At 41.6% G+C, this 25131-nt stretch overlaps 1 protein-coding gene across 4 annotated transcripts in view; it reads left to right on the top strand.

Annotated features, from left to right (window-relative positions):
* The window catches only part of slc10a7 (solute carrier family 10 member 7), a 320006-nt gene that overhangs the window by 115808 nt on the left and 179067 nt on the right, over positions 1–25131 (top strand). Inside the window, exon 6 of one of the 4 annotated variants that reach the window (XM_041189761.1) lies at positions 6640–6965. The exons of the other annotated variants lie outside the window; for them this stretch is intronic. Coding sequence (XP_041045695.1) covers positions 6640–6876 — 237 coding nt within the window. The 3' untranslated portion in view covers positions 6877–6965. Of the gene's footprint in view, positions 1–6639; positions 6966–25131 lie in introns of those variants that run through there. 4 annotated transcript variants of the gene reach the window in all.

The raw sequence follows: 25131 nt of genomic DNA, 5'->3' as shown, positions 1-25131 counted from the left end.
TAAGAAAATTAGAGGGATACAGTAGAGAAGGTTGAAAAAAGTCAAAAAGGCAAAGAGGAATTGCAAAATCAAATTATCAAGAAATATAAAAAGAATTAGTGTTCTAAGAGACATATAAATAACAAAAAGAAAATTAAAGTAGGAATAGGACCAATATAGGATGAGCAGTATTAACTCATAGGCAATGACCTATGGTGGAGGCATTGAGTAATCACTTCAGTTTTTACTGAAGGAGATAACAAAATAGACATTTCACTGGAGGATGAGCTTAAGAAGGACATTATACAGTTGAGATAGAAGAAGGGCAAAAATAATTGACAGATGAGCAAAACTAAAAGAGGATAGCAGCTCAGGTCTGGATTATATGCATCCATGTATTCTAAAGGAATAAACAAGGATAATGTAGTAGATATATACTTGGATTTTCAAAAGTTAGGCTTGTGACAAAGGTTAGGGTATGTGGAGTCAGAGGACAAGTAGCTGAATAGACAACAAATTGACTTAAAAAGTAGAAAGCAGAGAGTAGGGATAAAGGGTAGCTATACAGATCTGAGTAAGGTAGAAAGCAGCATTTCACAGGGATCAGTGCTCAGACTACTGTTACTCTTAATTTACATGAATAATTTGGATTTAGGAACAAGTAACACAATGACATGTTTGCAGATAATACCAAAGTGGTGGGTATAGCTAACACTGATGAAGAAGATCTTAGAAAACTTGCAGACTTGTGAGTTAAGTGGCAGATGAACTTTAGCATGGTTACCCTATATACCCATCTAAAAGTTGATATCATATAAAAGTCAACTCATGATTTAGGGCTTAATTTCATAATTTTTCACTTACCTCATGTAAAGGTTAGTCTTTGTTTTCAGGGGTCAAAGTCCATCAATTGCCCTGCTCCCCTCCCTTTTTGGTCTCCCCTGGACTCCTTCACATACTCACCAAAGAACGATGGCAGGTAGGAATCAGTGTCCAGAAAGCTCTGGTGTCAATCTACTTGCCTGTCAAGCGCTGCTTGAGCTGATGCACTGCTAACATAACCATTGCGGATAACTCAAATCACAGTGCTCCCTGAGGAGGTAGAACTGCCACTATAATCTGCTGGTCTCACCTCATTGCACTGGGGCTTGGAACTAAACAGTGCAACTTGTCCAACTGTGGCAGACCGGATCTTGCCAGGGTACACCCGTCCATGTCATTGTAACAGGCTGGGGGCAGCTTGTCAATTAGTGGGCTTAATTAGATAGCTTATCCTTGTACAGGATGCTGTATGGGCCCAAATCAAACACACATGTTACTCAAATATTACTCGTGTATAAATCAACCTTTAACTTTTGCCTAAAAAATTGTCTCAAAAATTTGGTAAGTGTGAGGTCTTGGGGGAGGAAAAATGCAAACATCAGCTTATCTTTTAGAAAATGAATGGAGTAGAAGAGCAAAGCAAGCTACAGGCGATCAAATTATTAAAATTAATTACCAAATTGCAAGTCAGCAAAGCAATTAAAATTGCAAACAGAAGTGGGATTTATTTCTTGGGATAGAGAATTTAATAGTGAAGTTATGTTAAACTTGTACATGGCTACACTTTGATCTCCATATTATAAAAAGAGCATTGGAGAAAGTGCATAAAAGATTTACAGTGATGGTACAAGAACTGAGAGATTAGACCTATCAGGAAGGATCGAACAGGTTGGAACTTTCCTCTCGAGAGCTAATTGGGGATATTTTAGTGGAAGTGTGAAAACCGATGCTAATGGGTGCTGTGATAACAAGACCATCTGTTTAAAAGTCTAGTTCTTGCATGCAATTTTGGGCCTAAATGCTGATCATTTGAGCATGCCTGGAGGTGCGAAATCAGACACATCCAGGTTTAACACTCAAGTGCTGATTAGACACAATTTTCATGGAGCAGTCTACGTGGGCTTCACCCACTCATTTCCACTGAAGGTGTGGAGTGGGTGGGCTGGTAGGCATGTAGCATCAGGTTTCAGTACACAATAAGGAGAAGTTTCTGTACTCAGATTGGTTAGAATTTGGAACTTGCTACCATTGGAAATGGTTAAATAGCTTAAATGCTTTCAAGAAACAAATGAGTATGTAAGAGAAACAGGAATAGAAAGATATTTTGAAAATCTGAGATGGAATGGGAGGAGATGCATGGAGTATAAATACCAGCACAGACTAGTTGAGCCAAAAGGCCCATTTCAAGCAAAGCTATTCTATCTAATTCCATGTAATGCAACCCAGTGTTTAGTTGTGTAGATACATCATCATGTTGTGAAAAATAAAAACGTGGAGTTGACATGTGGTGGGTTTGTAAGAGCAACCCTTGAGCAGCCTTGGCTGAGTTGTAGCATTTTACCAAAAGTTGTTGCGTACATCCAACTTATGTATGTTCTGCCTTTGATATTTGCATTGACACAGGAATGCATTCAAAGTAAGCAATTATGACTTTCAGTAAATTGTTTTGTATTCTATCTTTTTTGTCCAGTAAGTGCTGCTAGTTGAGGGTAGCTATCTATTAACATGAACTGATTACAAATTAGTTAATTCCAAACTATTCAATTCTATTTTTGACTCTGACTTGACTCATACTTTTATAAAAACAAGTTTGCCAAAAAAAATTCAGGTTTTATTTGATAGTTTTAGCTTTTCAGAGTTTTACAGCACTAAAACAGGCCATTCAATCCAACAGATCTATGCTGATGTTGATGCTCCACCTGAGCCCCCTGTCCGCCTTACTCCATCTCACCCTATAATGCACCCTTCGATTTCTTTTTTCTTATGTACTGATCTGGTTTTCCATCAAATGCATCTATACCAATACCTGAAACACTCAGTTCTCCATATTCTTACCAATTTAACTAAAGAAGTTCCTCCTGCATTACCTATTGAACTTATTAGTGATTATGCAGATACAACAACTGTTGGGAAAGCCAGGTTTTACTGCAGCTATGTAGGCTTTGGTAAGACTCCATTTGAATTTCTGTGTACAGTTTTGCGCTCCTTGCCTAAGGAAGGGTATACTTACCTTAGAAGTAATGCATTGAACATTCACTCATAAGACCATAAGACATAGGAGCAGAAATTAGGCCATTTGGTCCATCGAGTCTGCTCCACCATTCAATCATGGCTGATAAGTTTCTCAATCCCATTCTCCCGCCTTCTCCCTGTAACCTTTGACCTCCTTACCAATCAAGGACCTATCTATCTTGGTCTTAAATACACTCAATGACCTGGCCTCCACAGCCTTCTGTGACAATAAATTCCATAGATTCACCACTCTCTGGCTAAAGAAGTTTCGCCTCATCTCTGTTCTAAAAGGTCTTCCCTTTACTCTGAGGCTGTGCCCTCGGATCCTAGTCTCTCCTACTAATGAAAACATCTTCCCCACGTCCGCTCTATCCAGGCCTTTCAGTATTCTGTAAGTTTCAATCAGATGCCCCCTCATCCTTCTAAACTCCATCGAGTATAGACCTAGAGTCCTTAAACGTTCCTCATATGTTAAGCCTTTCATTCCTGGGATCGTTCTCATGAACCTCCTCTGGACCCTCTCCAGGGCCAGCACATCCTTCCTGAGATACAGGACTCAAAATTGCTCACAATATTCTAAATGTGGTCTGACCAGTACCTTATAAAGCCTCAACAGCACATCCCTGCTTTTATATTCTAGTCCTCGCGAAATAAATGCCAACATTGCATTTGCCTTCCTAACTACCGCATCAACCTGCAAGTTAACCTTTAGAGAGTCCTGGACTTGGACTCCCAAGTCCCTTTGCACTCCAGATTTCTGAATTCTCTTCCCATTTAGAAAATAGTCTATGCCTCTATTCTTCCTACCGAAGTGCATGACCTCACACTTCCCCATGTTGTATTCCTTCTGCCACGTCTTTGCCCATTCTCCTAACCTGTTCAAATCCTTCTGCAGCCTCCCCGCCTCCTCAATACTACCTGTCCCTCCACCTATCTTTGTATCATCTGCAAACTTAGCCAGGATGCCCTCAGTTCCTTCATCTAGATCATTAATGTATAAAGTGAAAAGTTGTGGTCCCAACACTGACCCCTGCGGAACTTCACTAGTCACTGGCCGCCATCCTGAGAAGGAGCCCCTTATCCCCATTCTCTGCCTCCTGCCAGACAGCCAATCTTCTCAACTGATTCCTAGGATTGTTCTATGAGGAAAGATCGTAAACTAGGTCTATATTCCCTAAATAATGATGACGTGGATTTCACTGGCGCACAAAAATTCGCGAGGGTATTGACAAAGTAGATGCTGGGAAGTTGGTCCTCCTGGCTAGGGAGTCTAGAAATAGGACTCATAGCCTCAGAATAAGGAGTTGGCCATTTAGGACTGAGAAGAGGGGAAAGGGATGGGGTGGGGTGGGGTGGTGGGGTATGATAACATCACTGGACTAATAATCCACAGGCTCAGTCTGATGCTGCCGAGAGATGGGTTTAAATCCCACCATGGCAACCTATATAATTTAAATTCAATTAATAAATATGGAATTAAAAGCTAGTCAGTAATGATGACCAATCAACCATTGTCGATTGTCGTAAAAAAACCCATCTGGTTCACGAATATCCTTTAGGGAAGGAAATCTGCTGTCCTTACCTGGTCTAGCCTAGATGTGATTCCAGACCCACACTAATATGGTTAGCTCTTAAATGACTTCTGAAATGGCCTAGCAAGCCACTTAGTTGTTTAAAATCACTACATAGTCAAAAACGAATGAAACCAGATGGACCACCCAGCATTGACCGAGGCACCAGAAAGGACAACGGCACACCTAGCCCTGTCAACCCTGTAAAGGCCTCCTTAACATCTGGGGGCTTGTACCAAAATTGGTAGAGCTGCCTCACAGACTAGTCAAGCAACAGCCTGACATAATCATACTCATCAAATCATACCTTACAATGTCCTAGACAATACCATCACCATACCTGAGTTGGCGGCACGGTGTTATACTGTAGGGAGGGAATTGCCCTGGGAGTCCTCAACATCTATTCCGAATCCCATGAAGTCTCATGACATGGGGTCAAAAATGGGCAAGGAAACCACCTGCTGATTACCCCCTACCCATCCCATTTTGAACTGAAAGGGGTAAGGGCACAGAATGTACTCTGGGTGGGAGACTTCAATGTCCATCATCAAGAATGGCTTGCTAGCACCAATACTGACGAAGCTGGCCAAGTGCTAAAGGATATAGCCGCTAGACTGGATCAGGTGGTGAGGGAATCAGAGGGAAAAATCTACTTCACCTCGTCCTCACCAATCTACCTGTCACAGATGCGTTTTTCCATGCCAGTATTGGTAGGAGTAACTTTTTTTAAGGATCAGTCCTTATGGAGACAAAGTCCAGCCATCACATTAAAAATATCCTCCATTGTGTTGTGTGGCATCAAGGAGCCCTTGCAAAACTGGAGTCAATGGGAATCGGGAAGACTCGCCACTGGTTAGAGTCGTACCCAGCACAAAGGAAGATGGTTGTGGTTGTCGGAGGTCTCCCATCTCTGTTCCAGGACATCGCTGCAGGAATTCCTCAGGGTAGTGTCCTAAGCTCAACCATCTTCAGCTGCTTCATCACTGACCTCTTCATCGTAAGGTCAGAAGCGGGATGTTCACTGATGCATGCACAACGTTCAGTACCATTCACAGCTCCTCGAATATTGATGCAGCCCATGTCCATATGCAGCAAGACCTGGACAACATTCAGGTTTGGGCTGATAAGTAGCAAGTAACATCCACGCCACATAAATGGCAGATAATGACCATTGCCAACAAGAGAGAACCTAACCATCTCTCCTTGACATTCAATGGCATTACCATTGCTGAATCCTCTACTGTCAACATCCTGGGGGTTACCACTGACCAGAAATTGAACTGGACCAGTTATATAAATACTGTGACCACAAACCTACAAACATACGAATTAAGAGCAGGAATTGGCCATTCAGCCCCTTGAGCCTGCTCCGCCATTTGATAAGATCATGGTTGATCTGATCGTGGCTGAGCTCACTTTCCTGCCTTCTGAACAAGAGCATACAACCGAGGGCAGGGGCTGGGAATTCTGTAGTGAGTCCTCCACCTCCTGACTCCCCAAAGCCATCTATCCACCACCTCAAGCATTTGCTTCCTCCACCACCAATGCACAGCCACAACAGTGTGTACGATCCACAAGATGCACTGCAGCAACTCACCAAGGCTCCTTTGACAGCACCTTCCCAACCCGCGACCTCTATCACCTAGGACAAGGGCAGCAGATGCATGGAAACACATCCACTTACAAGCCACACCTCATCCTGACTAGGAACTATATCACTGTTCCTTCACTGTCGTTGGGTTAAAATCCTGAAATTCCCTCCCTAACAGCACTGTGGGTGTACTTAGACCACATAACTGCAGCGGTTCAATAAGATGGCCTACCACCACCTTCTCGATAGCAATTAGGGATGAGCAACAAATGCTGGCCTAGCCAGCGGTACCCATGTCATATATGTGAATAAAAAAATTCTTCAATCAAAAGGTGGAGCATTGTTAGAATTCTTTGCCCTAGGGAGCTGTGAATACTCAGTCATTGAGTATATTTAAAATAGAGGTTCATACAAAACAGTGATAGATCTGTGTGGCTTTTACAGGATAATTTACAGGAAAGAATACCAGGTGGCCATTCTTTGTCTGTGGCAATAAAGGTAACCGTTGTCCTAAACTTTTATGCCTTGAGCTCCTTTCAACATGCATTGAGGGACATGGCTCATGTCAACCAATCTTTGGTCAATGGACGTGTCTGCATTAAGCAGGTGATGGACACTCTTTCCATCAAGGAGACTTCAAATGGAGGCAGCAGCAACAGAAGACGTGCCATCATCCAATGAATCAGGGCTGAAAGATAGGGAGGATATGAGAGGAGTTGGTGGAAGACCATGCAACCCCATATGTACTATTGTGGTGTAAAGAAAAAGAGTAAAGGCAGCATAAAGAGATAACAGGAGGTTTGTCAAAAATCAAAGATTAAAGGAAAAGAATAGTAACATCCAATTCCTGGAGGAGGTGCTGGGAAGGTCTGGAGGTTAACCTTTAGTCTTACAAGGATAAGTCAGAAAACAAAGTACTCCAGCATCTTCCACTGAATAACAAAGTATCAGATTCACTTAAATTTTCTTTTAGTGATAATTTGAGTTTAAAATAATTGTTTTTAATTATCGATTTTCTCTTTATTGAAAACCAGATGTAAAACAAAATAAATTTGGGGAATTCTAATTGTAATTTATAATACAGACTACATTAATTGTAATTTATGACACAGACTACACAGAAGGGTCAATTCCATGTAGTTAAACCATTGTGTTTGTAACTCACTTATTGTATTGATGTTTGGAACAAGTCCTTCGGGATTTTGTGTCTTGTTTCTGTATAATTGGAATGGTGAAATTCTGTTAATTTGACCTACTTGAAATATTAAGCGCAATATATCAAATAGCTGCCAAAAACAATCCACTCCCTAGTGCTGTGACTTTATTTTAATTGATTTTTTTCTGTGTTCTATCAGTCCATGTAACTTTGTTTACTGTGACGAGCTGTTTATTAAATGCATTAGAAGGGAATTGTTCTAAAATGATTTAAAATATAATGTTTTACTGCATTGTTTTTGGCACCAGTACAACCTTTCCTGGATTAGGTTGCTGCTTACAAAGTTTAGGCTGGCTTCACCATTTTGTGTGTCGTGTACTTCTTCAGGCTAATTGGTGAAGGCACCTTGGGGCTTTCAAATGAGTTTATAATTAATGGATATTTGCATCTCCAACACGCTTTGGGGTAATCTGTCTTTTCTTTCCAAGAAAATTGTTTATTCAGTACTAATTCTATGTAATTCTATGCAAAGTACTTAAAGGCTTATCCAGATTTTTTGTTGCTTTTTTAAACACAATTTCACTATTTGTGCAGCCAAACTTAACCGTTGGAATTTTGACATGCGTAATTTCTGATTCATGTTGAGTGCAATGTACTCATATTATCAGCATACACAGTGCACAATGACATCATTAAAATGTGAACTGGACATCCTGGTGTTTGTCTTTCTTTGCAAGTGCCTCTCAATATGTAACAGATTTTGGCAAATGGAATGGAATCGAAGCACAAAAATATTGCCAGTAAATGGCAGTAGGGACTGTGATGAACAAAATCAGCTGGCTCCCAGTGACCTACCTGCTTGAATGGCGGAGATTTTGCTTGGATTGTGTTGAACCTCACCGTCCCTGCAATCATGTGACCACACTCAGTTGAATGGGCTGCTGCTGGGTCCGAGTGTCCCTCTGATTCAACAACTGACTAGACTGATTTTGGGTGAGTTTGTTTTACCTTGGCTGACTTATCTCTGCCACAGTTATGGACAGCCACAATGAGGGCACTTTATCACTGTTACAATTGAAACACAGCAATATAGCTGTGCCCGCAAGACAGAACGTAAGGCTAGGATTATGCGAGAAAGCTTGAGAACCAATCAGTTGGCATGTTGAAAGAATGGACGTGTTTATCAGGGATAATATTTTAGAAGTTGAAGGTGAAAGTAAAGAGGTCCAGACTCTCAATAAAGCAATTCTTGAGTGCAAGAAAGCAACTTGCTAACAGAGATTGGCCCAGGGATGTGTGGCATGTTGACAAACCTTCTTGCTCCCAGCAAGGAAAAAGATATGTCATTCAAAGCAGCTGTCACCAAGCTTGGGCAATGTTTGAACCCTAAGTCACGAGCAATACCAGAAAACTACAAATTTGGAACCAGAAATCAGAAAAGTAGCAAAACAGTTAATGAATACATTGTGGCACTGAAGAATTTATCATTCCATAGCATCTTTGACACATTCTTAGACCATGCATTATGAGCCAGATTTGTTTGTGGATTGATGGACAAAAAAGTACAATCGAAGTTACTAAACTCTCAAAATTTTGCATATGAGCAAGCATGTAAAATTGCTTTTACCATGGAGATGGCTCAAACAATACTCGGGAGTTTTATTCTATGCAAGTGATTAGTACAGTTTCTGTCCACTGTCAGGAAATTTTGACCTAGCTTAAAGTAAGGAGACTTAATTAGAAGAGCACTGCTGGTAGTGATTTTAGTGACTTGTTATTGCTGTACAGTAACCACATGGCACAGGCATGTCTGTACGGAAATGCCAAAGGATAGGCCATTTGTAACTGCCTACTCAGCAAAGGCCAAAGTAGGAATGAGAACTCATTCCAGTAGTAATGGAAAAAAGTGACGCCACAAGGGTGGAGTTCACCATCTTGAAGTGAATCCAGTGTGCCTAAGCAAAGAGGAGCTAGGTTGTACAGAATTTATTATATTAGCAATCACTCAATTGATAGAGAATTTTGTGCAAAGGTGTTGGTAATCAACATTATGTCAACATGCTCATTGAAATGGCTGAAGATTATTCCATTATGAGTAGAGATGCATATGAGAGCAAATTCAGTGATGTACCTCCAAGAACCCAGTTCAATTGTAAAGCTACTGTGGTGAGGTGGGAGAAATATGTAGGCAACTGGGGCTGAGTTGAATGGCTGCAGATGAGGCCCCATTCCCTGACTGGAAAGCCAGTGGCAACCCCACCATTCTGGCCATTTCTAGGAGTCCTGATGAAATTAAATGGCAATCAGGCAGTTAACTGCCATTGGAGTTCCTGGGGCTTTGAAGACAAAGATGCTGCCTCCGAGAGCTACCAGCCAATCAGAGGGCCGGAGAGGTGGCCACTGCTTGTGCTGAAACAGGTCGCGTATCAGAAGCATCAGTGGAGGCTCCGGCAGAGGGAAGAGTAGGATGGGCTTGCTGGAGCCAGTCAGGCAGGCCCCGGCAAGGTGGGGTAGGGGGTGTCAGTGTGGAAGGGGGTCTTTCAGCAGGGGCAGTCCTTGCTGCTGGCAGGGCCCTTTGTGGCACACAGAATGCCCAATTAGGAGACACCCCCACTTTACAGCTACAGCTTTGTCAGACAATTACACACAATTCAGTTGATATTACGCAACCAGCTCCACTTCGTTGAGCTTCACCCTATGCAATATCCGGACAGAATATCCAAAAGACTTGAATCTCACATGCACCACAAACAGAATATCTTGAACGAACAGTGACGCATTCTATTAACGCTTGACTCCTGGCTTCACTTTCAAGTTTAGAAATAGCAAAACCTTCCAGTAAATTAATACCTGCAATAATGTGCTACTTCTATCTTCACAAGTGGGCTTTGTTAAAAGAAAAATATACTTTGCTTTGAGTGATGAATATTTTCTCATTTTAAATTGAAACTAACCACACTTACAAATGCACAGCTTGGAGCATAAAATAGGAGAACATGGTACTGCAAATGCTGAAATCTGAAATATAAACAAAAAATGCTAGAAATATTCAGAAGACCAGGCAGCATCTGTGGAGAGAGAGAAACAGAGTTAAATCTTCAAGTCCATGATCTGCTATAGTTTTGACAAAGGGTCACTGACCTCTCCGGACAAGAGTCACCAGATGTGCTGAGCATTTCCAACACTTCCAGTTTCTATTGGAACAAAAATAACCCCTTTTGTCAGCCCACCAAAGAGCAGTTGGACTTCTTGTGACCATCTCATTCCGCTTCAGCATTTCCTCTAGCTGTAATAGATCTGGTAATGTGCAATGAACCAGGATTAATGTCCCTTAATGTCACCATTAGCACATTCCATAGCTAATATCACCACCGTCAACACCCCTTTGTCCTTTTGTCTATGACATCTTTGGCAATCTCTTCTTTGCCTCCACCTATCACTGGCCCTCTATCCAGCTCTACCTGTCCCACCCCCTCAACCAGCTTATATTTCACCTCATTGCTATATTTCTTAGTTCTGATGAAGAGTCATATGGACTCGAAATGTTAACTGTATTCCTCTCCAGAGATGCTGTCAGATCTGCTGAATTTTTCCAGCTATTTTTGTTTTTGTTAATTAATTAATTACCTTATCGTGAAGGCATCCCTAGTTAGTAGTGATCATAATATGATTGGATTTCACATTCAGTTTGAGGGAGAGTGGAGTGGATCTAAGGCTAATGTTTTAAACTTAAATAAGGGCAATTATGACGGCATGAAGACAGAGCTGCCTATAGTGAACGAGGAAATTAGGTTAAGGGATAGGTCAGTAGAGATACAGCAGCAGAGAGTATCAAATGTAAAGAAAAAGCAATTGATTCTGCAAAGATGAGTGGCAGGTTGGAATATGCGACAGAATATAAAGAGTAAAAAAATGATAAAGATTAATAAGGAGTACGATAGAAAGCTATTTAGAAATATAAGAAACAGATAGTAAGAGTTTCTACTGGTATTTAAAATGGAAAAAAGTAAAACAAGCATTGGTCCTCTAGAGAATTAATAATGGAAAATAAGGAAACGGTGGATGAATTTAACAGCTTTTTGCATCTGTCTTCCTGTAGAGGATACAAGTAACACCCCAGAAATAATTGTGAATCAGGAGGTGAAAGGGAGGGACAACTTAAAACAATTACAAACACTAGGGAAAGGGTGCTGAGAAAGTTATTTGAACTAAAAGCTGACAAGTCCCCAGGTCCTGATGGACTTCATCCTAGGGCCTTAAAAGAAGTGGCTGCTGAGATATAGATGCATTGGTTATAATTCTCCAGAATTCCCTAGATTCTGGAAAGGTTCCATCAGATTCGAAAATGGTGAATGTGACTCCTCTATTCAATAAAGGAGAGAGACAGAAAGCAGGAAAGTACAGGCCAGTTAGCTTAACATCTGGTGTGGGGAAATTGCTGGAACCTATTATTAAGGAGGTTATAGTAGGGTACTTAGAAAATCTCAATGCAATCCTTTAGAGTCATCATGGTTTGTGAAAGGAAAATCATGCTTGATAATATATTGGAGTTTTTTGTGGAAGTAGCAAGCAACATGGATAAAGGGGAACCTTTAGATGTACTTAGACTTCCAAAAGGCATTTGACAAGGTGCCACATCAAAGGTTACTATGCAAAATAAGAATTCATGATATAGTGAGTAACATGGATAGAGGATTGGTTAACTAACAGGAAGCAGAGAGTAGGGATAAATGGGTCTTTTTCAGATTGGGAAGATGTGACGAGTGTAGTCCCACAGGCATCAGTGCTGGCGCCTCAACAATCTACAATTAATATCAATTACTTGGATGAAGGAAAGGAATGTATTGTTGCTAAATTTGCTGATAACACAAAGATAGATAGGAAAGTAAGTTGTGAAGAGGACATAAAGAGCCTGCAAAGGGACATCGATAGGTTATGAGAGTTGGGCAAAAAATTTAGCAGATGGGGCATAGTGTGGGAAAATGTGAAATTGTCCACTTTGGCAAGAAGAATAGAAAAGCAACAAACAATTTAAATGGAGAGATATTTTGGAACTTGAGGTAAAGAGGGATCTGGGTGTCCTGGTGCATGAATCACAATAAGTTAGTATGCAGGTACAGCAAGCAATTAGGAAGACAAATGGAATGTTGAGATAAAAACAAAAAACTGCGGATGCTGGAATTCCAAAACAAAAACAGAATTACCTGGAAAAACTCAGCAGGTCTGGCAGCATCGATGGAGAAGAAAAGAGTTGACGTTTCGAGTCCTCATGACCCTTCAACAGAACTGAGTGAATATTAGGAGAGGGGTGAAATATAAGCTGGTTTAAGGTGGGGTTGGGAGGGGGGGGGGGGTGGTGGTGGGGGGGTGGGTGGGTAGGGAGAAGTAGATGGGGTGTGGGGTAGGGTGTGTTGTTGTAGGGACAAGCAAGCAGTGATAGGAGCGGCATTCGTAGGGATCGTTCCCTCCGGGACACCCTGGTCCACTCCTCCATCACCCCCTACTCCTCAACCTCCACCTATGGCACCTCCCCATGCCCAAGCAAAAGATGTAACACCTGCCCCTTCACTTCCTCTCTCCTCACCGTCCAAGGGCCCAAACACTCCTTTCAAGTGAAGCAGCATTTCACTTGCATTTCCCCCAACTTAGTCTACTGTATTCATTGCTCCCAATGCGGTCTCCTCTACATTGGAGAGACCAAACGTAAACTGGGCGACCGCTTTGCAGAACACCTGTGGTCTGTCTACAAGAATGACCCAAACCTCCCTGTCGCTTGCCATTTTAACACTCCACCCTGCTCTCTTGCCCACATGTCTGTCCTTGGCCTGCTGCATTGTTCCAGTGAAGCCCAACGCAAACTGGAGGAACAGCACTTCATCTTCCGACTAGGCACTTTACAGCCTTCCGAACTGAATATTGGATTCAACAACTTTAGGTCTTGAGCTCCCTCCTCCATCCCCACCCCCTTTCTGTTTTTTCCCACTTTCTTTTGTTTTTTTCCAATAAATTATATAGATTTTTATTTTCCCACCTATTTCCATTATTTTTAAATCTTTTATGCCCCCCCACCCCCACTAGAGCTATACCTTGAGTGCCCTACCATCCATTCTTAATTAGCACATTTGTTTAGATAATATCACCAACTTCAACACCTCTGTGTTCTTTTGTCTTTGACGTCTTTTGATTATCTGCTCCTATCACTGCTTGCTTGTCCCTACAACAACACCCCCCACCCCCTCTCTCTCTCTCTCTCCCCCAACCCCCACCTTAAACCAGCTTATATTTCACCCCTCTCCTAATATTCACTCAGTTCTGTTGGAGGGTCATGAGGACTCGAAACGTCAACTCTTTTCTTCTCCGCCGATACTGCCAGACCTGCTGAGTTTTTCCAGGTTTCCAGGTAATTCTGTTTTTGTGTTGCAAATGGAATGTTGTTGTTTATTGCAAGGTGAATGGAATATAAAAGTAGGGATGTTTTGCTACAGTTGTACAGGACTTTGATGAGATCACATCTAGAGTACTGTGTCCAGTTTTGGTCACCTTATTTAAGAAAGGATATAAATGCATTAGAAACCATTTGGAGAAGGTTCACTTGGATTGGGTTGTGGTTATCTTGCATCAATTAGAGCTTAGAAGATTGAGGAGTGAGCGTATTGAAACACAAGATCCTTAGGGGACATGACAGTAGGCGGAATGTGGAGTTTTGGCCACAATCAGATCAATCAATTATTGAATGGTGGAGCAGGCTCGAGGGACCAAATGGCCTACTTCTCCTAATTCGTAAGTCCGTATGCTCAGCAAGAAACTCAGCAGCAGCCTGCCTGAGATCTAGTTTGGCACAACATTATTTTTTTTTGAAATTCGTGTTTAAGGTATGAAGAAAACATAAACAACTTGCTGAGCAAAAGAAATCAATGTCAAAGCAACAATTTGATCATTTAAAAAAATGAGTAATTAATAAAAATGACCATTAAAAAGTGCCAAGCCACAGGTAACAATAAAACCCTTTTTGCTGAAGAAGCAGAGTTAGAAAGAGATGGACTAGGACCCAAACCCTGGTCACCAGGTAGGAGACTGAGGCTGAGCTAAGAAGTTGGGCTTACCTAACTCTAACTAAGGTGCAGGCCCTGACGATTAACACCCTGTGCACACTTTCCCAATGGAGAGTGGGGGGGCATTAAATTTTACCCATTGAATGCAATGTCCAATAAAAGGGCAAGTCCCTCCGTTTGTCCATTTTTGTAGCAAGATATGTTAAACCAATGTTAATGGGTAAGGATTGGCTTTACAAGCTGAAGTGAGACTGGAAGCATGTTTTTCAAGTTGATATGGCCAAGAAGCTTGATCAATATTGAATAACCTGGAGCAATATTTTCAATGACAGGGAAATGAAGGGATCACTAGTGCGAAAACGCACATCTGAATCAGGCTTGATACAAATCAGTATATTGCAGGGATAGGCTGGTTCCTTATATCTCAAAACCTAGGTTGAAGAGGAACTGAAAAAACTAGAATGAAATGGTATACAAGTGAAAAGTGACTACAGTCATTGGAAAGCCACAATTGGAGTCGTGCCCAGGTCAGACAAAATGGGAGTCTTATCAGGGACTTCAAAGTCACAGTCAGCCAGCAAGTGGATGAAGAACAGTACCTCCCAAGATTTGTATGCAGAGTTAACAGGGTTCAAGATATTCACAGTTGGATTCATGCTTATGCATAGGTCATTGTGGATTGAGAGAGTCAACATTATCTCACAATAAACACACATTTTGGATTATACTCCTACATGAAGCCACCCAATGATGTGATATCTTCTCCAAAAATCTTCCGAGCTACAATGGATAAGATTTTGCAAGGAGCACAGTTTTTTTGTACAATCAGAATGATGTGTTGATCATGACTACAACAGAGAACACTCTTCAAGTGTTGGATGAAGTGTTAAAAAGATAGCGTAAAGTTGAAAAGTAGCAAGTATTCCTTTGTGCAATCTGAGTTAGTGTATTTTGGCCTAAAAATCAATGAATAAGGTCACCTTTTCTCCCACTTCCTAGCACTTAAGGGTATTTATCTCCACCACGGGAGAAAGCAGGTCCCAAATCTATCCTGGCCAAACGGGGATCAAACCCTGTACTGTTGGTACGAATCTGATCCACGCTGGCCGTCCAGCCAACTGAGCCAATCGACCCCCCCTCCCCCAAGCAATCAGAGTTGTGGCAATATGCACTTTACCATGTATGCTGTAGTCCGGAGTCATGAATAGTGATGGTAGAGGCTCCCATTTTCTTTCCGTCAAATGGCTGACCAGAATCTTTCCTGCTGTTACTGCCTGTCATTGGTGTATATTGGAAGGATTTGTAGATTGATATTCAACTTGTTTGGCCACTTATGAACACAGCTTCCTTGGCCATCAAGTCCTGTAGTGTGACTTGAAGCTGGAGCTTCTGGCTCAGAGGCAGGGACACAACTCACTGTGCCACAAGACCTCAAAAAGGAGCTACAGCTAGAGAAAGAGAAAATAGAGGCTAGAGGCAATACCCCAAAACTAAAAGATATGTCTGTGCTTAGATTTTTTCTAGCTATGACCCACTATTACTCACAATTTCTGTCTGAACTTGGAATGTAGTTAGCTCCACTATATGAGTTGTTGAAGAAAGATGTGAAATGCACAAGATGGATGTAGGAGAAACTTGACCAATGATGCATTACTTGTTCATTACTACACAAACTGCGACCTGAAGCTAGCATGTGATACTTCAAACTAAGATGTTGGGCAGTTGTTAGTCATGTCTTGGATGATGGTCAGGAGAATTGTGACCATCATCCATGTATTCACGTCACGTGCCCTGGCCAACAGTGAACTTATCTTCGCGCAGACTTCTTACAATTTCCTTCCTACAATTTATATAAATGACTTGGATGAAGGGACCAAAGGTATGGTTGCTAAATTGCTGATGACACAAAGGTAGGTAGAAAAGTAAGTTGTGAAGTGGACATAAGGAGGCTCCAAAGTGACATAGATAGGTTAAGTGAGTGGGAAAAGATCTGACAAATGGAGTATAATGTGGACAAATGTGAAAATGTCCATTTTGGCAGGAAGAATAAAAAAGCATGTTATTAAATGGTGAGAGGTTGCAGAGCTCTGAGATTCAGAGGAATCTGGGTGTCTTAGTGCATGAATCACAAAAAGCTCGTATGCAGGCACAGCAAGTAATTAAGAAAGCTAATAGAATGTTATTGTTTATTGTGAGGGGAATTGATTACAAAATTAGGGAGTCTAGGCTTCAGTTATACTGGGCACTGGTGAGACCACATCTGGAGTACTGTAAACAGTATTGGTCTTCTTATTTAAGCAATAATGTAAATATATTAGAAACAGTTCAAAGAAGGTTTACCAAGGATGGGCTGGTTGTCTTATGAGGAAAGGTTGGACAGGGTAGGCGTGCATCCACTGGAATTTAGAAGAGTAGGAAGCGACTTGATTGAAACATATTAGATCCTGAGGGGTCTTGACAGGGTGGATGTGGAGAGGATGTTTCCTCTTGCGGGAGATTCTAGAAGTAGGGGTCATGGTTTAAAAATAGTGGGTCGCTCTGTTAAGGTAGAGATGAGGAGAAATGCTTTCTCTGAGGGTCGTGAGTCTTTGGACTCTCTTCATCAAAAGGCAGTGGAAGCAGAGTCTTTGAATGTTTTTTAATGTAGAGCTAGATATATTCTTAATAAACAGGAGGGTGAAAGATTAAGGGGGTAGGCAGGAATGTGGAGTGGGGGTTGCAATCGGATCAGCCATGATCTTTATTGAATAGCGGAGCAGGCTCAAGGGACTGAGTGGCCTATGTCTGCTCCTAATTTGTATGTTCGTAGACAATGAAGTGCTTGGAATCATTTTCAGAATCAAAAAGCTTCACCAGTTTTTGATAGAAACTTCGCACAGGTAACAGATATACCTTTAGTAGCTATTCTGGGACCACCAAGTCTGCAATACCGATGACGGCGTTGTTTAGGATGCAGCAGTGGGCTTACTTCTCTCAAAGTATGACTACAACGTTGATTATAGCAGTTCGAGAGAGAATGCTATCGCTAACACAGTGTCGTAATCGCCTGTTGAGAACTCATGGGTTGTGAAGGTGCAGTCTTCACAATTGGGGTAGTAGATGACATTGTGATTGAAATTGGAACTGGAACTCATTTGACTCAATAAATTGAGACACTCTGTGGATTGTGCTTTGGATATCCAAGAAATTTCATCACAATCTTGCAATTACTTCATGGTGATATGACCGCAACTGCCTTGAGTTGGAGATCTGAAGCAGCCGCCTTCAAAATCCAGAACGGGGTGAAGCAAGACCGTGTGATAGCCCCCGTACTATTTACAATCTACCTGACAATGGCTTTCGCCTCATCAAAGATCAGCTGCCCTCTGGTGTCAGCCTTAAATGCTGTTTGGATGGAAAACTCTTTAATCTCAGTCATCTCCATGCCAAACTGACTACCACAGGCATACATGATCCACAGTTTGTTTATCACTGTTGTGTGGTTGCCCACTCTGCAACTGATTTGCAAGCCGCTCTCAATTTCTGCAATTCTGTTTGAGAAAATCAGTCTGCCCTTGAATGTTGCCAAAACAAAACTGATTTTCAACTCACACCTGATCAACCTAATATTTCACCTCCCATATATGATGGAGAGACTGTGGAAGCACTTCACATACGTTGGCAGCTACCTCTCTCAAAAGGTTACTATTAATGGGGAGATCCAACTGGATCAGCTGCGCCAGTTCAGCCTTCTACACACGATGGCAGTGAGTGACAAGACCTCCACAAATCAACAAAACTCCTAATGTACAGAGCAGTCGTTGTCACCACACTCCTGTACTGCAGGGAGACCTGGACTGTGTATCAGTGACACATAAGAGCGTTAGAGAAATTCCACAGGGAATGCTTCCATTGCGTTCATCAAAACAAACACTCGTGTTCTTCATGAAACCAGGTTCACAAGCATTCAGGCAAAACTCCTGCAAAATCAACTTCATTGGGTTCAGACACTGTGTTATGGGTTGCTGAAAAATGCATCCCCACCAGGCCCTGTAATTTCACCTCTCAAATGGCCAACATTACAGGGGAGAACAAGGAAACACTTCAAAAATAATCTGAAGTTCTCCTGGAAATGCGGCATCATTGACATTAATGACTGGGAGGAGCTTGCTGCCAGTTGTTCAAAATGGTGACAATTTGCCCATCAAGCTGCATCGTGCTTTAAGTCGCAATTTCTTAATGACGGGGCAGAGCAGCGGCAGAGAAGGAAAGGAAGCAAATCCTGTACTCTGGATCCCAATACCTCGAGATATTCTGTCCCATGTGCCCACAGATTTGTGGGTTGAAAATCGGTCACAGTCACATGAAAACCCAGGTAGAAACTCATGACCCCTGAGTGAACTTCATCTTCAAATTGAGGGGCAGTCAACAATGATTACGTCGGAACTCAGAAAGATTCTGTGTTGAAAAGAGTTTACAAACAGACATTGAGTGTTTGGACAGTGTTTGACCAGCGAACAGAAAAGGAAAAAGGCAGTGTTCTAGAATCAATAGTTCGCAGATGTGCTATCTGCCAAAACTATAGGAATAAGCTGCCAGAAACTCCTTTACAATGATGGTCATGGTCAAGGCCAAGTCATCAATTTCAAAGAGTTCGCATAGACTTTTGTGAAAAGGAAATTACAATTTCTTTTCATGACATTGCCAAATTTGCCAAAACCCAGGGGATGGCTGTAACCATCTGGGACCCAAAACACGGGTTATGTATTATTAGAATTCAGATGCCAAGTGATCAAGAGCTCAAGATCATGCTGCGACGACCTGCTTCTCTGGCAGCAATCACAGAACTTGCAAAAAAATTAATCATCTGTGTTATTTTTATTTAATGATGGTCACTCTTATCCAATGCTGAAGGAGCTGACAAAAATAGATCCATAAAAACTGCATAAGTTTTGTCCTTCCAAACCTTGTATCCTTGATTGCTTTGGCGCTCGTGTCTTGAATATCTCTCATAGGTGAGTCCCAGCTCCCAATACCTTTCCAGAGTGTCTAATTTTGCCTGGACCTCTGAGAGTAGCTTGCTGTATCTTAATCAGTAACAACCTTATTTGGTAATAGCTATTAGACATTGGTCTATTTTACATCACCATAAAATTCTCTTTCAGTCTTGAAAGTGAATTAAGATGCATAAAAGACCTTATGTAGGGTATAAAAGATCAGCCAAATTTATTAAGCAATAAACAAGTGAAGGATTTAATTAAATAGATTTACTGTAAGAGTTATAATCTGAGTTTGAAAGATAAAATAATAAACAGATTGTGACCCTAATAACTAAATTTGTGGCATTGGTTCGATAGATTGTTCCGATCCCAGCTGATGTTACAACTGGACAAGCCTGATCCCAGGGTGGAACCAGGCTTGATAGATCCTAACTTTTATTTTTGTTGGTTTAGTTACGTGGAGAGTGGCTACTGAACAGAGTCACAGAAGTCAGCTGATGAATCTTTAACAAAAAAAATACATTTGTTTAACAAGATAAGATAAACTATATTATAATACTCATTCTCCCACAACTGTGGGAGATATGTACACATTTGTAAGATATGTACAGATTTGTAAGAATAATACAAGTTATAAAAGCTATCTCATACTCTAAGATCTACTGCAAGTGCACAGTCCATGTAAACCAATAGGCAACCTGTGATCAGACACACCACACTCTGAAACCAAGTGACAGGTGCCACCCCAGACATATGCTATGGATCTCTCGACTGCCCCCAGAATCTTGTCCCACTATGAGCCAACTGGTCTCATTGAACTCCATCTTTCACACGAGGTTTCCAATCTCCACTCTTCAAGAACTCACTTTGGAATCTTCTCCTAAATCAACGCTTTCTCTCAGACACCTTCCACAAGGGTTCACCTCCAGAGTTTCAAACTCTCCTTCTGATGTTCCTCTCCCCTGGGTCACCATGTGGGTTCAAGCTTTCCTCCATGCATTCTCTTTCACTGACAGCTGTCAACAGTATACCACTGCTTCACATGCTCATAGCAAAGAGCTCCAGACCTTCAATTGTCTCTTTGGACCTTCTAACTTTTCCCAAGTCTTTATCTCTTTTAGCTTGAAGCTTAGAGTCTTACTCTGCTTCTCACTCTTAATTTCACTTAACAGGACCTTTTCCAGGTTCCTGCCCTTCCTTTGACTAGTAGGTCTTCTTAGGATTTTCTCCTGCTCCACTCCCTTGGATTTTGGGACTTTTCCTTTAGCTTGGGACTTGCTATCTGTCCCCTTTGCTTCAGTTTTCTCTGGTAGCTACTTTCAACTTTAGCTTGGAATTGGTTATCTGCACCTTCAAGCTGCTTCTCCTTGGCAGCTATCTTCAAAACCAACTGAACTCAAACAGCTTCCAAATCAAACTGCTGGTTCTAGTTTCTTCTGAGTGTGTATCTGTGGGAGATACCTGCTTCTACGGACCCCTGTTGCAAGGCAACAGCCCAGGTTTTCTACTATTGTTTGCTTAACTTCTCTTACAGCCATAAACCCTCATTAGAAATGCAGGCAGCTTTTAAAGTGAAACAAACTTCAACATGACCTTTTCTTAACACACAAATACAGAAATACTAATCAAACTTAAACATTAAAGCTAAAACTCATTCCTAACACTCTCAAATACCAATATAACTTAAACTATCTCCATTTCCTAACAAGATCATTACAGGAATCCTCTTGTCTCCTTATTTCTGAACTATCACATTCTTACACCTGAAATCTATCATGGCAAGTGAATGCTGAGAGAAACTTTGAACTATATTTCTTGAAAGAGATAGTTGCGAGAGGGCAAAAGGCATACAACCAACTACCCTTCTAGAAAATGCTCCTTGATGTTTTTTTTTAATGCCCAGAGTGGGTTATAAGTTTTCTTTGATTTGAATAGTCAGACTCTTGGAATAAATTGAAGGCTGTCAGTAAAATCAGAAGTTTGCATATTTGAAAACTTAGTTTAGCATTTCCCTTTGAAACTTGTTGCCGTGTGTACATATCTTTGTGACATGGTATCAAAAGATTTAGTTTTCTAGTTTAGAAATTTATGTACAAAAATTGAGTTTTAAAGTGACAGCTACCAGAACAACTTTAGGCAAATATTTCCTTCTCATCACAAGGATCAAGATCATCCTCTTCAGCCATGATTAATGACATTTTTGAACCAACCTGGGCAAAAACAGATTATTGGTACAGCGATCATTTTGCTTTCTGTATAAATATTATAAATGCACCATTGGCATCTTGAAGCAGCATTTGGATTTCCTTTCTTCCTATTTGAACTTCAAAGAATACCAGGGTATAACCCCAGAAATAGGTAACTGAGTTCAGTTGAGTATATAAAGGTACATTCTTGACTTGTAGGGAACAAGAACTGAGTTAAGGATAGGCAGAGCTAACTGATCCCATAACCAATTGATTATACTAAAGCTCTGCAGTCCTGCCACATCCAGTTGCAAATGATGGTGGATCATTGAACAATTAATAGGGAGGAGGAGGCCCCACAAAAGTCCCCATCCTCAATGATAGGGGAGCCCAGTGGGTCAGTGCAAAAGACAAGGTTGAGGAATTTGTAACCATCTTCAGCCAGAAGTACCAAGTGGATGATCCATTTCAGCCTCCTCCTGAGGTCTCCACCTTCAGAGTTGCCAGTCTGCAGCCAATTCAATTCACCCAGGTGATATCAAGAAACTGCTGAAGGCACTGGATACTGCAAAGGCTATGGACCCCACAATATCCTGGCTGCAGTACTGCAGACCTGTGCTCCAGAGATAGCTGTGCTCCTAGCCAAGCTGTTCCAATCCATCTACAATACTAGTATCTATCTAACAATGTGAAAAGTTGCCCAAGTATATGCTGTCAACAAGAAGCAGGTGAAATCCAAGCCAGCCAATTACCACCCCATCAGTTTACTCTCGATTGTCAGCAAAGTGATCAAAGATATCATTGACAGGCTACCAAGTGGCACTTAGCAATAATCTGCTCACCAGCACTCGGTTTGGGTTCTGCCAGGGCCAATCAGGTCCAAATCTCATTACAGACTTCATCCAAACTTGGACAAAAGAGTTGAGTTCCAGAGGTGAAGTGAGAGTGCCTACCCTTGACATCAAGGTAACATTTGACCAATTGTGACATCAAGGATCCCTGGCAAAATGAAGTCAATGGGAATCAGGGAGAAAATTCTCCACTGTGTGTTATGGACTGGAGGGGGGTTAATTTAAACAGCACTAATTTCTCCTGTTATTACCCATCCATAAATAGAAAGGTGTTTTGATTTGATTTCCCTCTTTTAAGGAGTGGAGTGACATATTTCTCAACCCCTCGGTTTTGATGGATCCAATTTTCTATTAATAACCCTAGAGCAAATTCGAGATAGGATGAACTCAAAGGGTTAGTTTATTGCAGACATTCAAACGACGAAAGGTCAATCACAATGTTGCTTCCACACTCAGACAGTAAAGAGAAGGATAGAGAAAAGGTTTTACAGTACGGAGACCACAGGAAAATAAATATTGGTTCACGTGGGTTCCAGAGTGCAGAATCAAAGTTCAATGAGCTATTCCTTCACAGAGGTCGGCGGACTGGAAACCAATGCTGGATAATTCACTTTTCCAGTGGTGTTAACGTCACATGATGAGATGGACATGCAGAGATGAACAGCCATGTAGGTGATGGTACAGAATTTTCATCAAAAGCACTGTGGATGGGGGCCAGGTGTTGAACCTGGGCAGAGCTCCTTTTCTGTGAGGCTGCTAGTCAGATGGTAAACAGCAGACTGAGCTACACAGTTCAGCAAGGCAATATTACTTGTTCCATGAGCCAGAGGCTATGTCACATGACTCCCACCTCTCTACCATCTTTGACAAAGAATATGTATCCATTGTCCAGATTCAGCCTTTAGGAATTGAAAGGAAGATTGCGGGGCCTTTGTCTTAGCAGATGGTCCATCTCCTTCTGGTCAGCCTGTGTTATTAAATGCAGATTGCCTTTGTATTGCTCTCTTTGAAGTTGGGCTATACAGTCCACATGGGGTTGTTCATGGTTCCTCAAGGTAACAAGGGGTGGGTTATCCTAAAACTGCCAAGTGGCTTCTGTTGTTGCGGGGTAACAGACAGACACGGCTTCAGCCATTTTAAAGGCCTTTGTTCAGTTTTAAACATTTTTTAGAAATAACGACGAGTATATCTATGTATATTTTATAAAAAAATATACTATGAGGCCTTAGTCCCTCACAACTGGACAGAGGCCTACCTAACACAAAGGAAAATGATTGTGGTTGTTGGAGGCCAATCATCTCAGCCCCATAGCATTGCTAAAGAAGTTCCCCAGGGTACTCCTAGTTCCAACCATCCTCCGACATAAGGTAAGAATTGGAAATGTTTGTTGATGATTGCACAGTGTTCAGTACCATTTGCAACCCCTTAGATACTGAAGCAGTGCCAACATGCAGCGAGACTAGGTCAACATTCAGGCTTGGGCTGATAAGTGGCAAGTAACGTTCATGCCACGTGTCATTGTCAGGCAATGACCATCTCCAACAAGAGAATATCTGACAATCTTCCCTTGACATTCATGGTGTTACCATTGCTGAATCTCCCATCATCTACATCCTGGAGGTTGCCATTGACCAGAAACTTAATTGAATCAGTCATTTTTAAAAAATTCATTCACAAGATGTGGGCTTTGCTGTGGTACTGTGGTTACAGGAGCAGGGCAAAATCTGGGAAATCTGTGGAGAGTAACTTGCTTCCTGACTCCCCAAAGCTTGTCCACCATCTACATGGTATAAGTCATGAGTGTGATGGAATAGTCTCCACTTGCCTAGATGAATGTAGCTTCCAACAACACTGAAGAAGCTCAACATTATCCGGGAAAAAGTAGCCAACTTGATCGGCACCCCATCCACCACCTTAAACATTCACTCCCCCACCAATGTGCACAGTGTCAGCAGTGTGTGCTGACTACAAGATGCAGAGCAGCAACTTTCTTTCAACAGCACCTTCCAAATCCACAACCTTTAGAAGAACAAAAGCAGCCGATGTATGGGAACACCGCCATCTGCAAGTTCCTCTCCAAGTCACTCAACACACTGACTTAGAACTATATCATTGTCCCTTCACTGTCACTCGGTCAAAATCCCGGAACTCCCTTCCCATTGTTATCTACACCACACGGACTGCAATGGTTCAAGAATGAGATTTACCACCACCTTCTCACGGGCAATTAGGGATGGTTAATGAATGTTGGCTTTACCAGTGTTTTTAAAAAAAAAACTAAACAAAATATGCAACAGTCATGTTACCTTATCTCCATAAGCTCTGGACAAAGGGAAAATAGTGCAGCCATTTTATTCCCCTACTCCGTTTTTTTGTATACTCGATACTATTTTTTTCAATGAACTCGTGATGGCAACTCCCATTTGGATTAATTGTGGTGTATGGCTGCTGGGTTTTTGATGGAAGCTGCTTGGGGTTGAGGAGACCCAACACCACCTTGTGCTAGATGCTTTGGTCTGACTCTAATTCGGGCACATCCACTGTTATACCTGTTTCTTGGCATATCTACCCTCACTTGTGTGGTGAGGGTGGAAAACTGGATGCGGCTGAGATACAAATTAAGTATTTCTGTCTGGCTTTAACTAGTAGCTATCTTCTTCAATCCAGTCACAAATGTTTAGATCTTTGGTCAACTGTCTTCAAGGTTGCAGG

This window comes from Carcharodon carcharias, chromosome 1 (assembly GCF_017639515.1).
Source record: "Carcharodon carcharias isolate sCarCar2 chromosome 1, sCarCar2.pri, whole genome shotgun sequence".
NCBI lineage: Eukaryota > Metazoa > Chordata > Chondrichthyes > Lamniformes > Lamnidae > Carcharodon > Carcharodon carcharias.
This window is presented reverse-complemented; position numbering and strand designations above follow the sequence as displayed.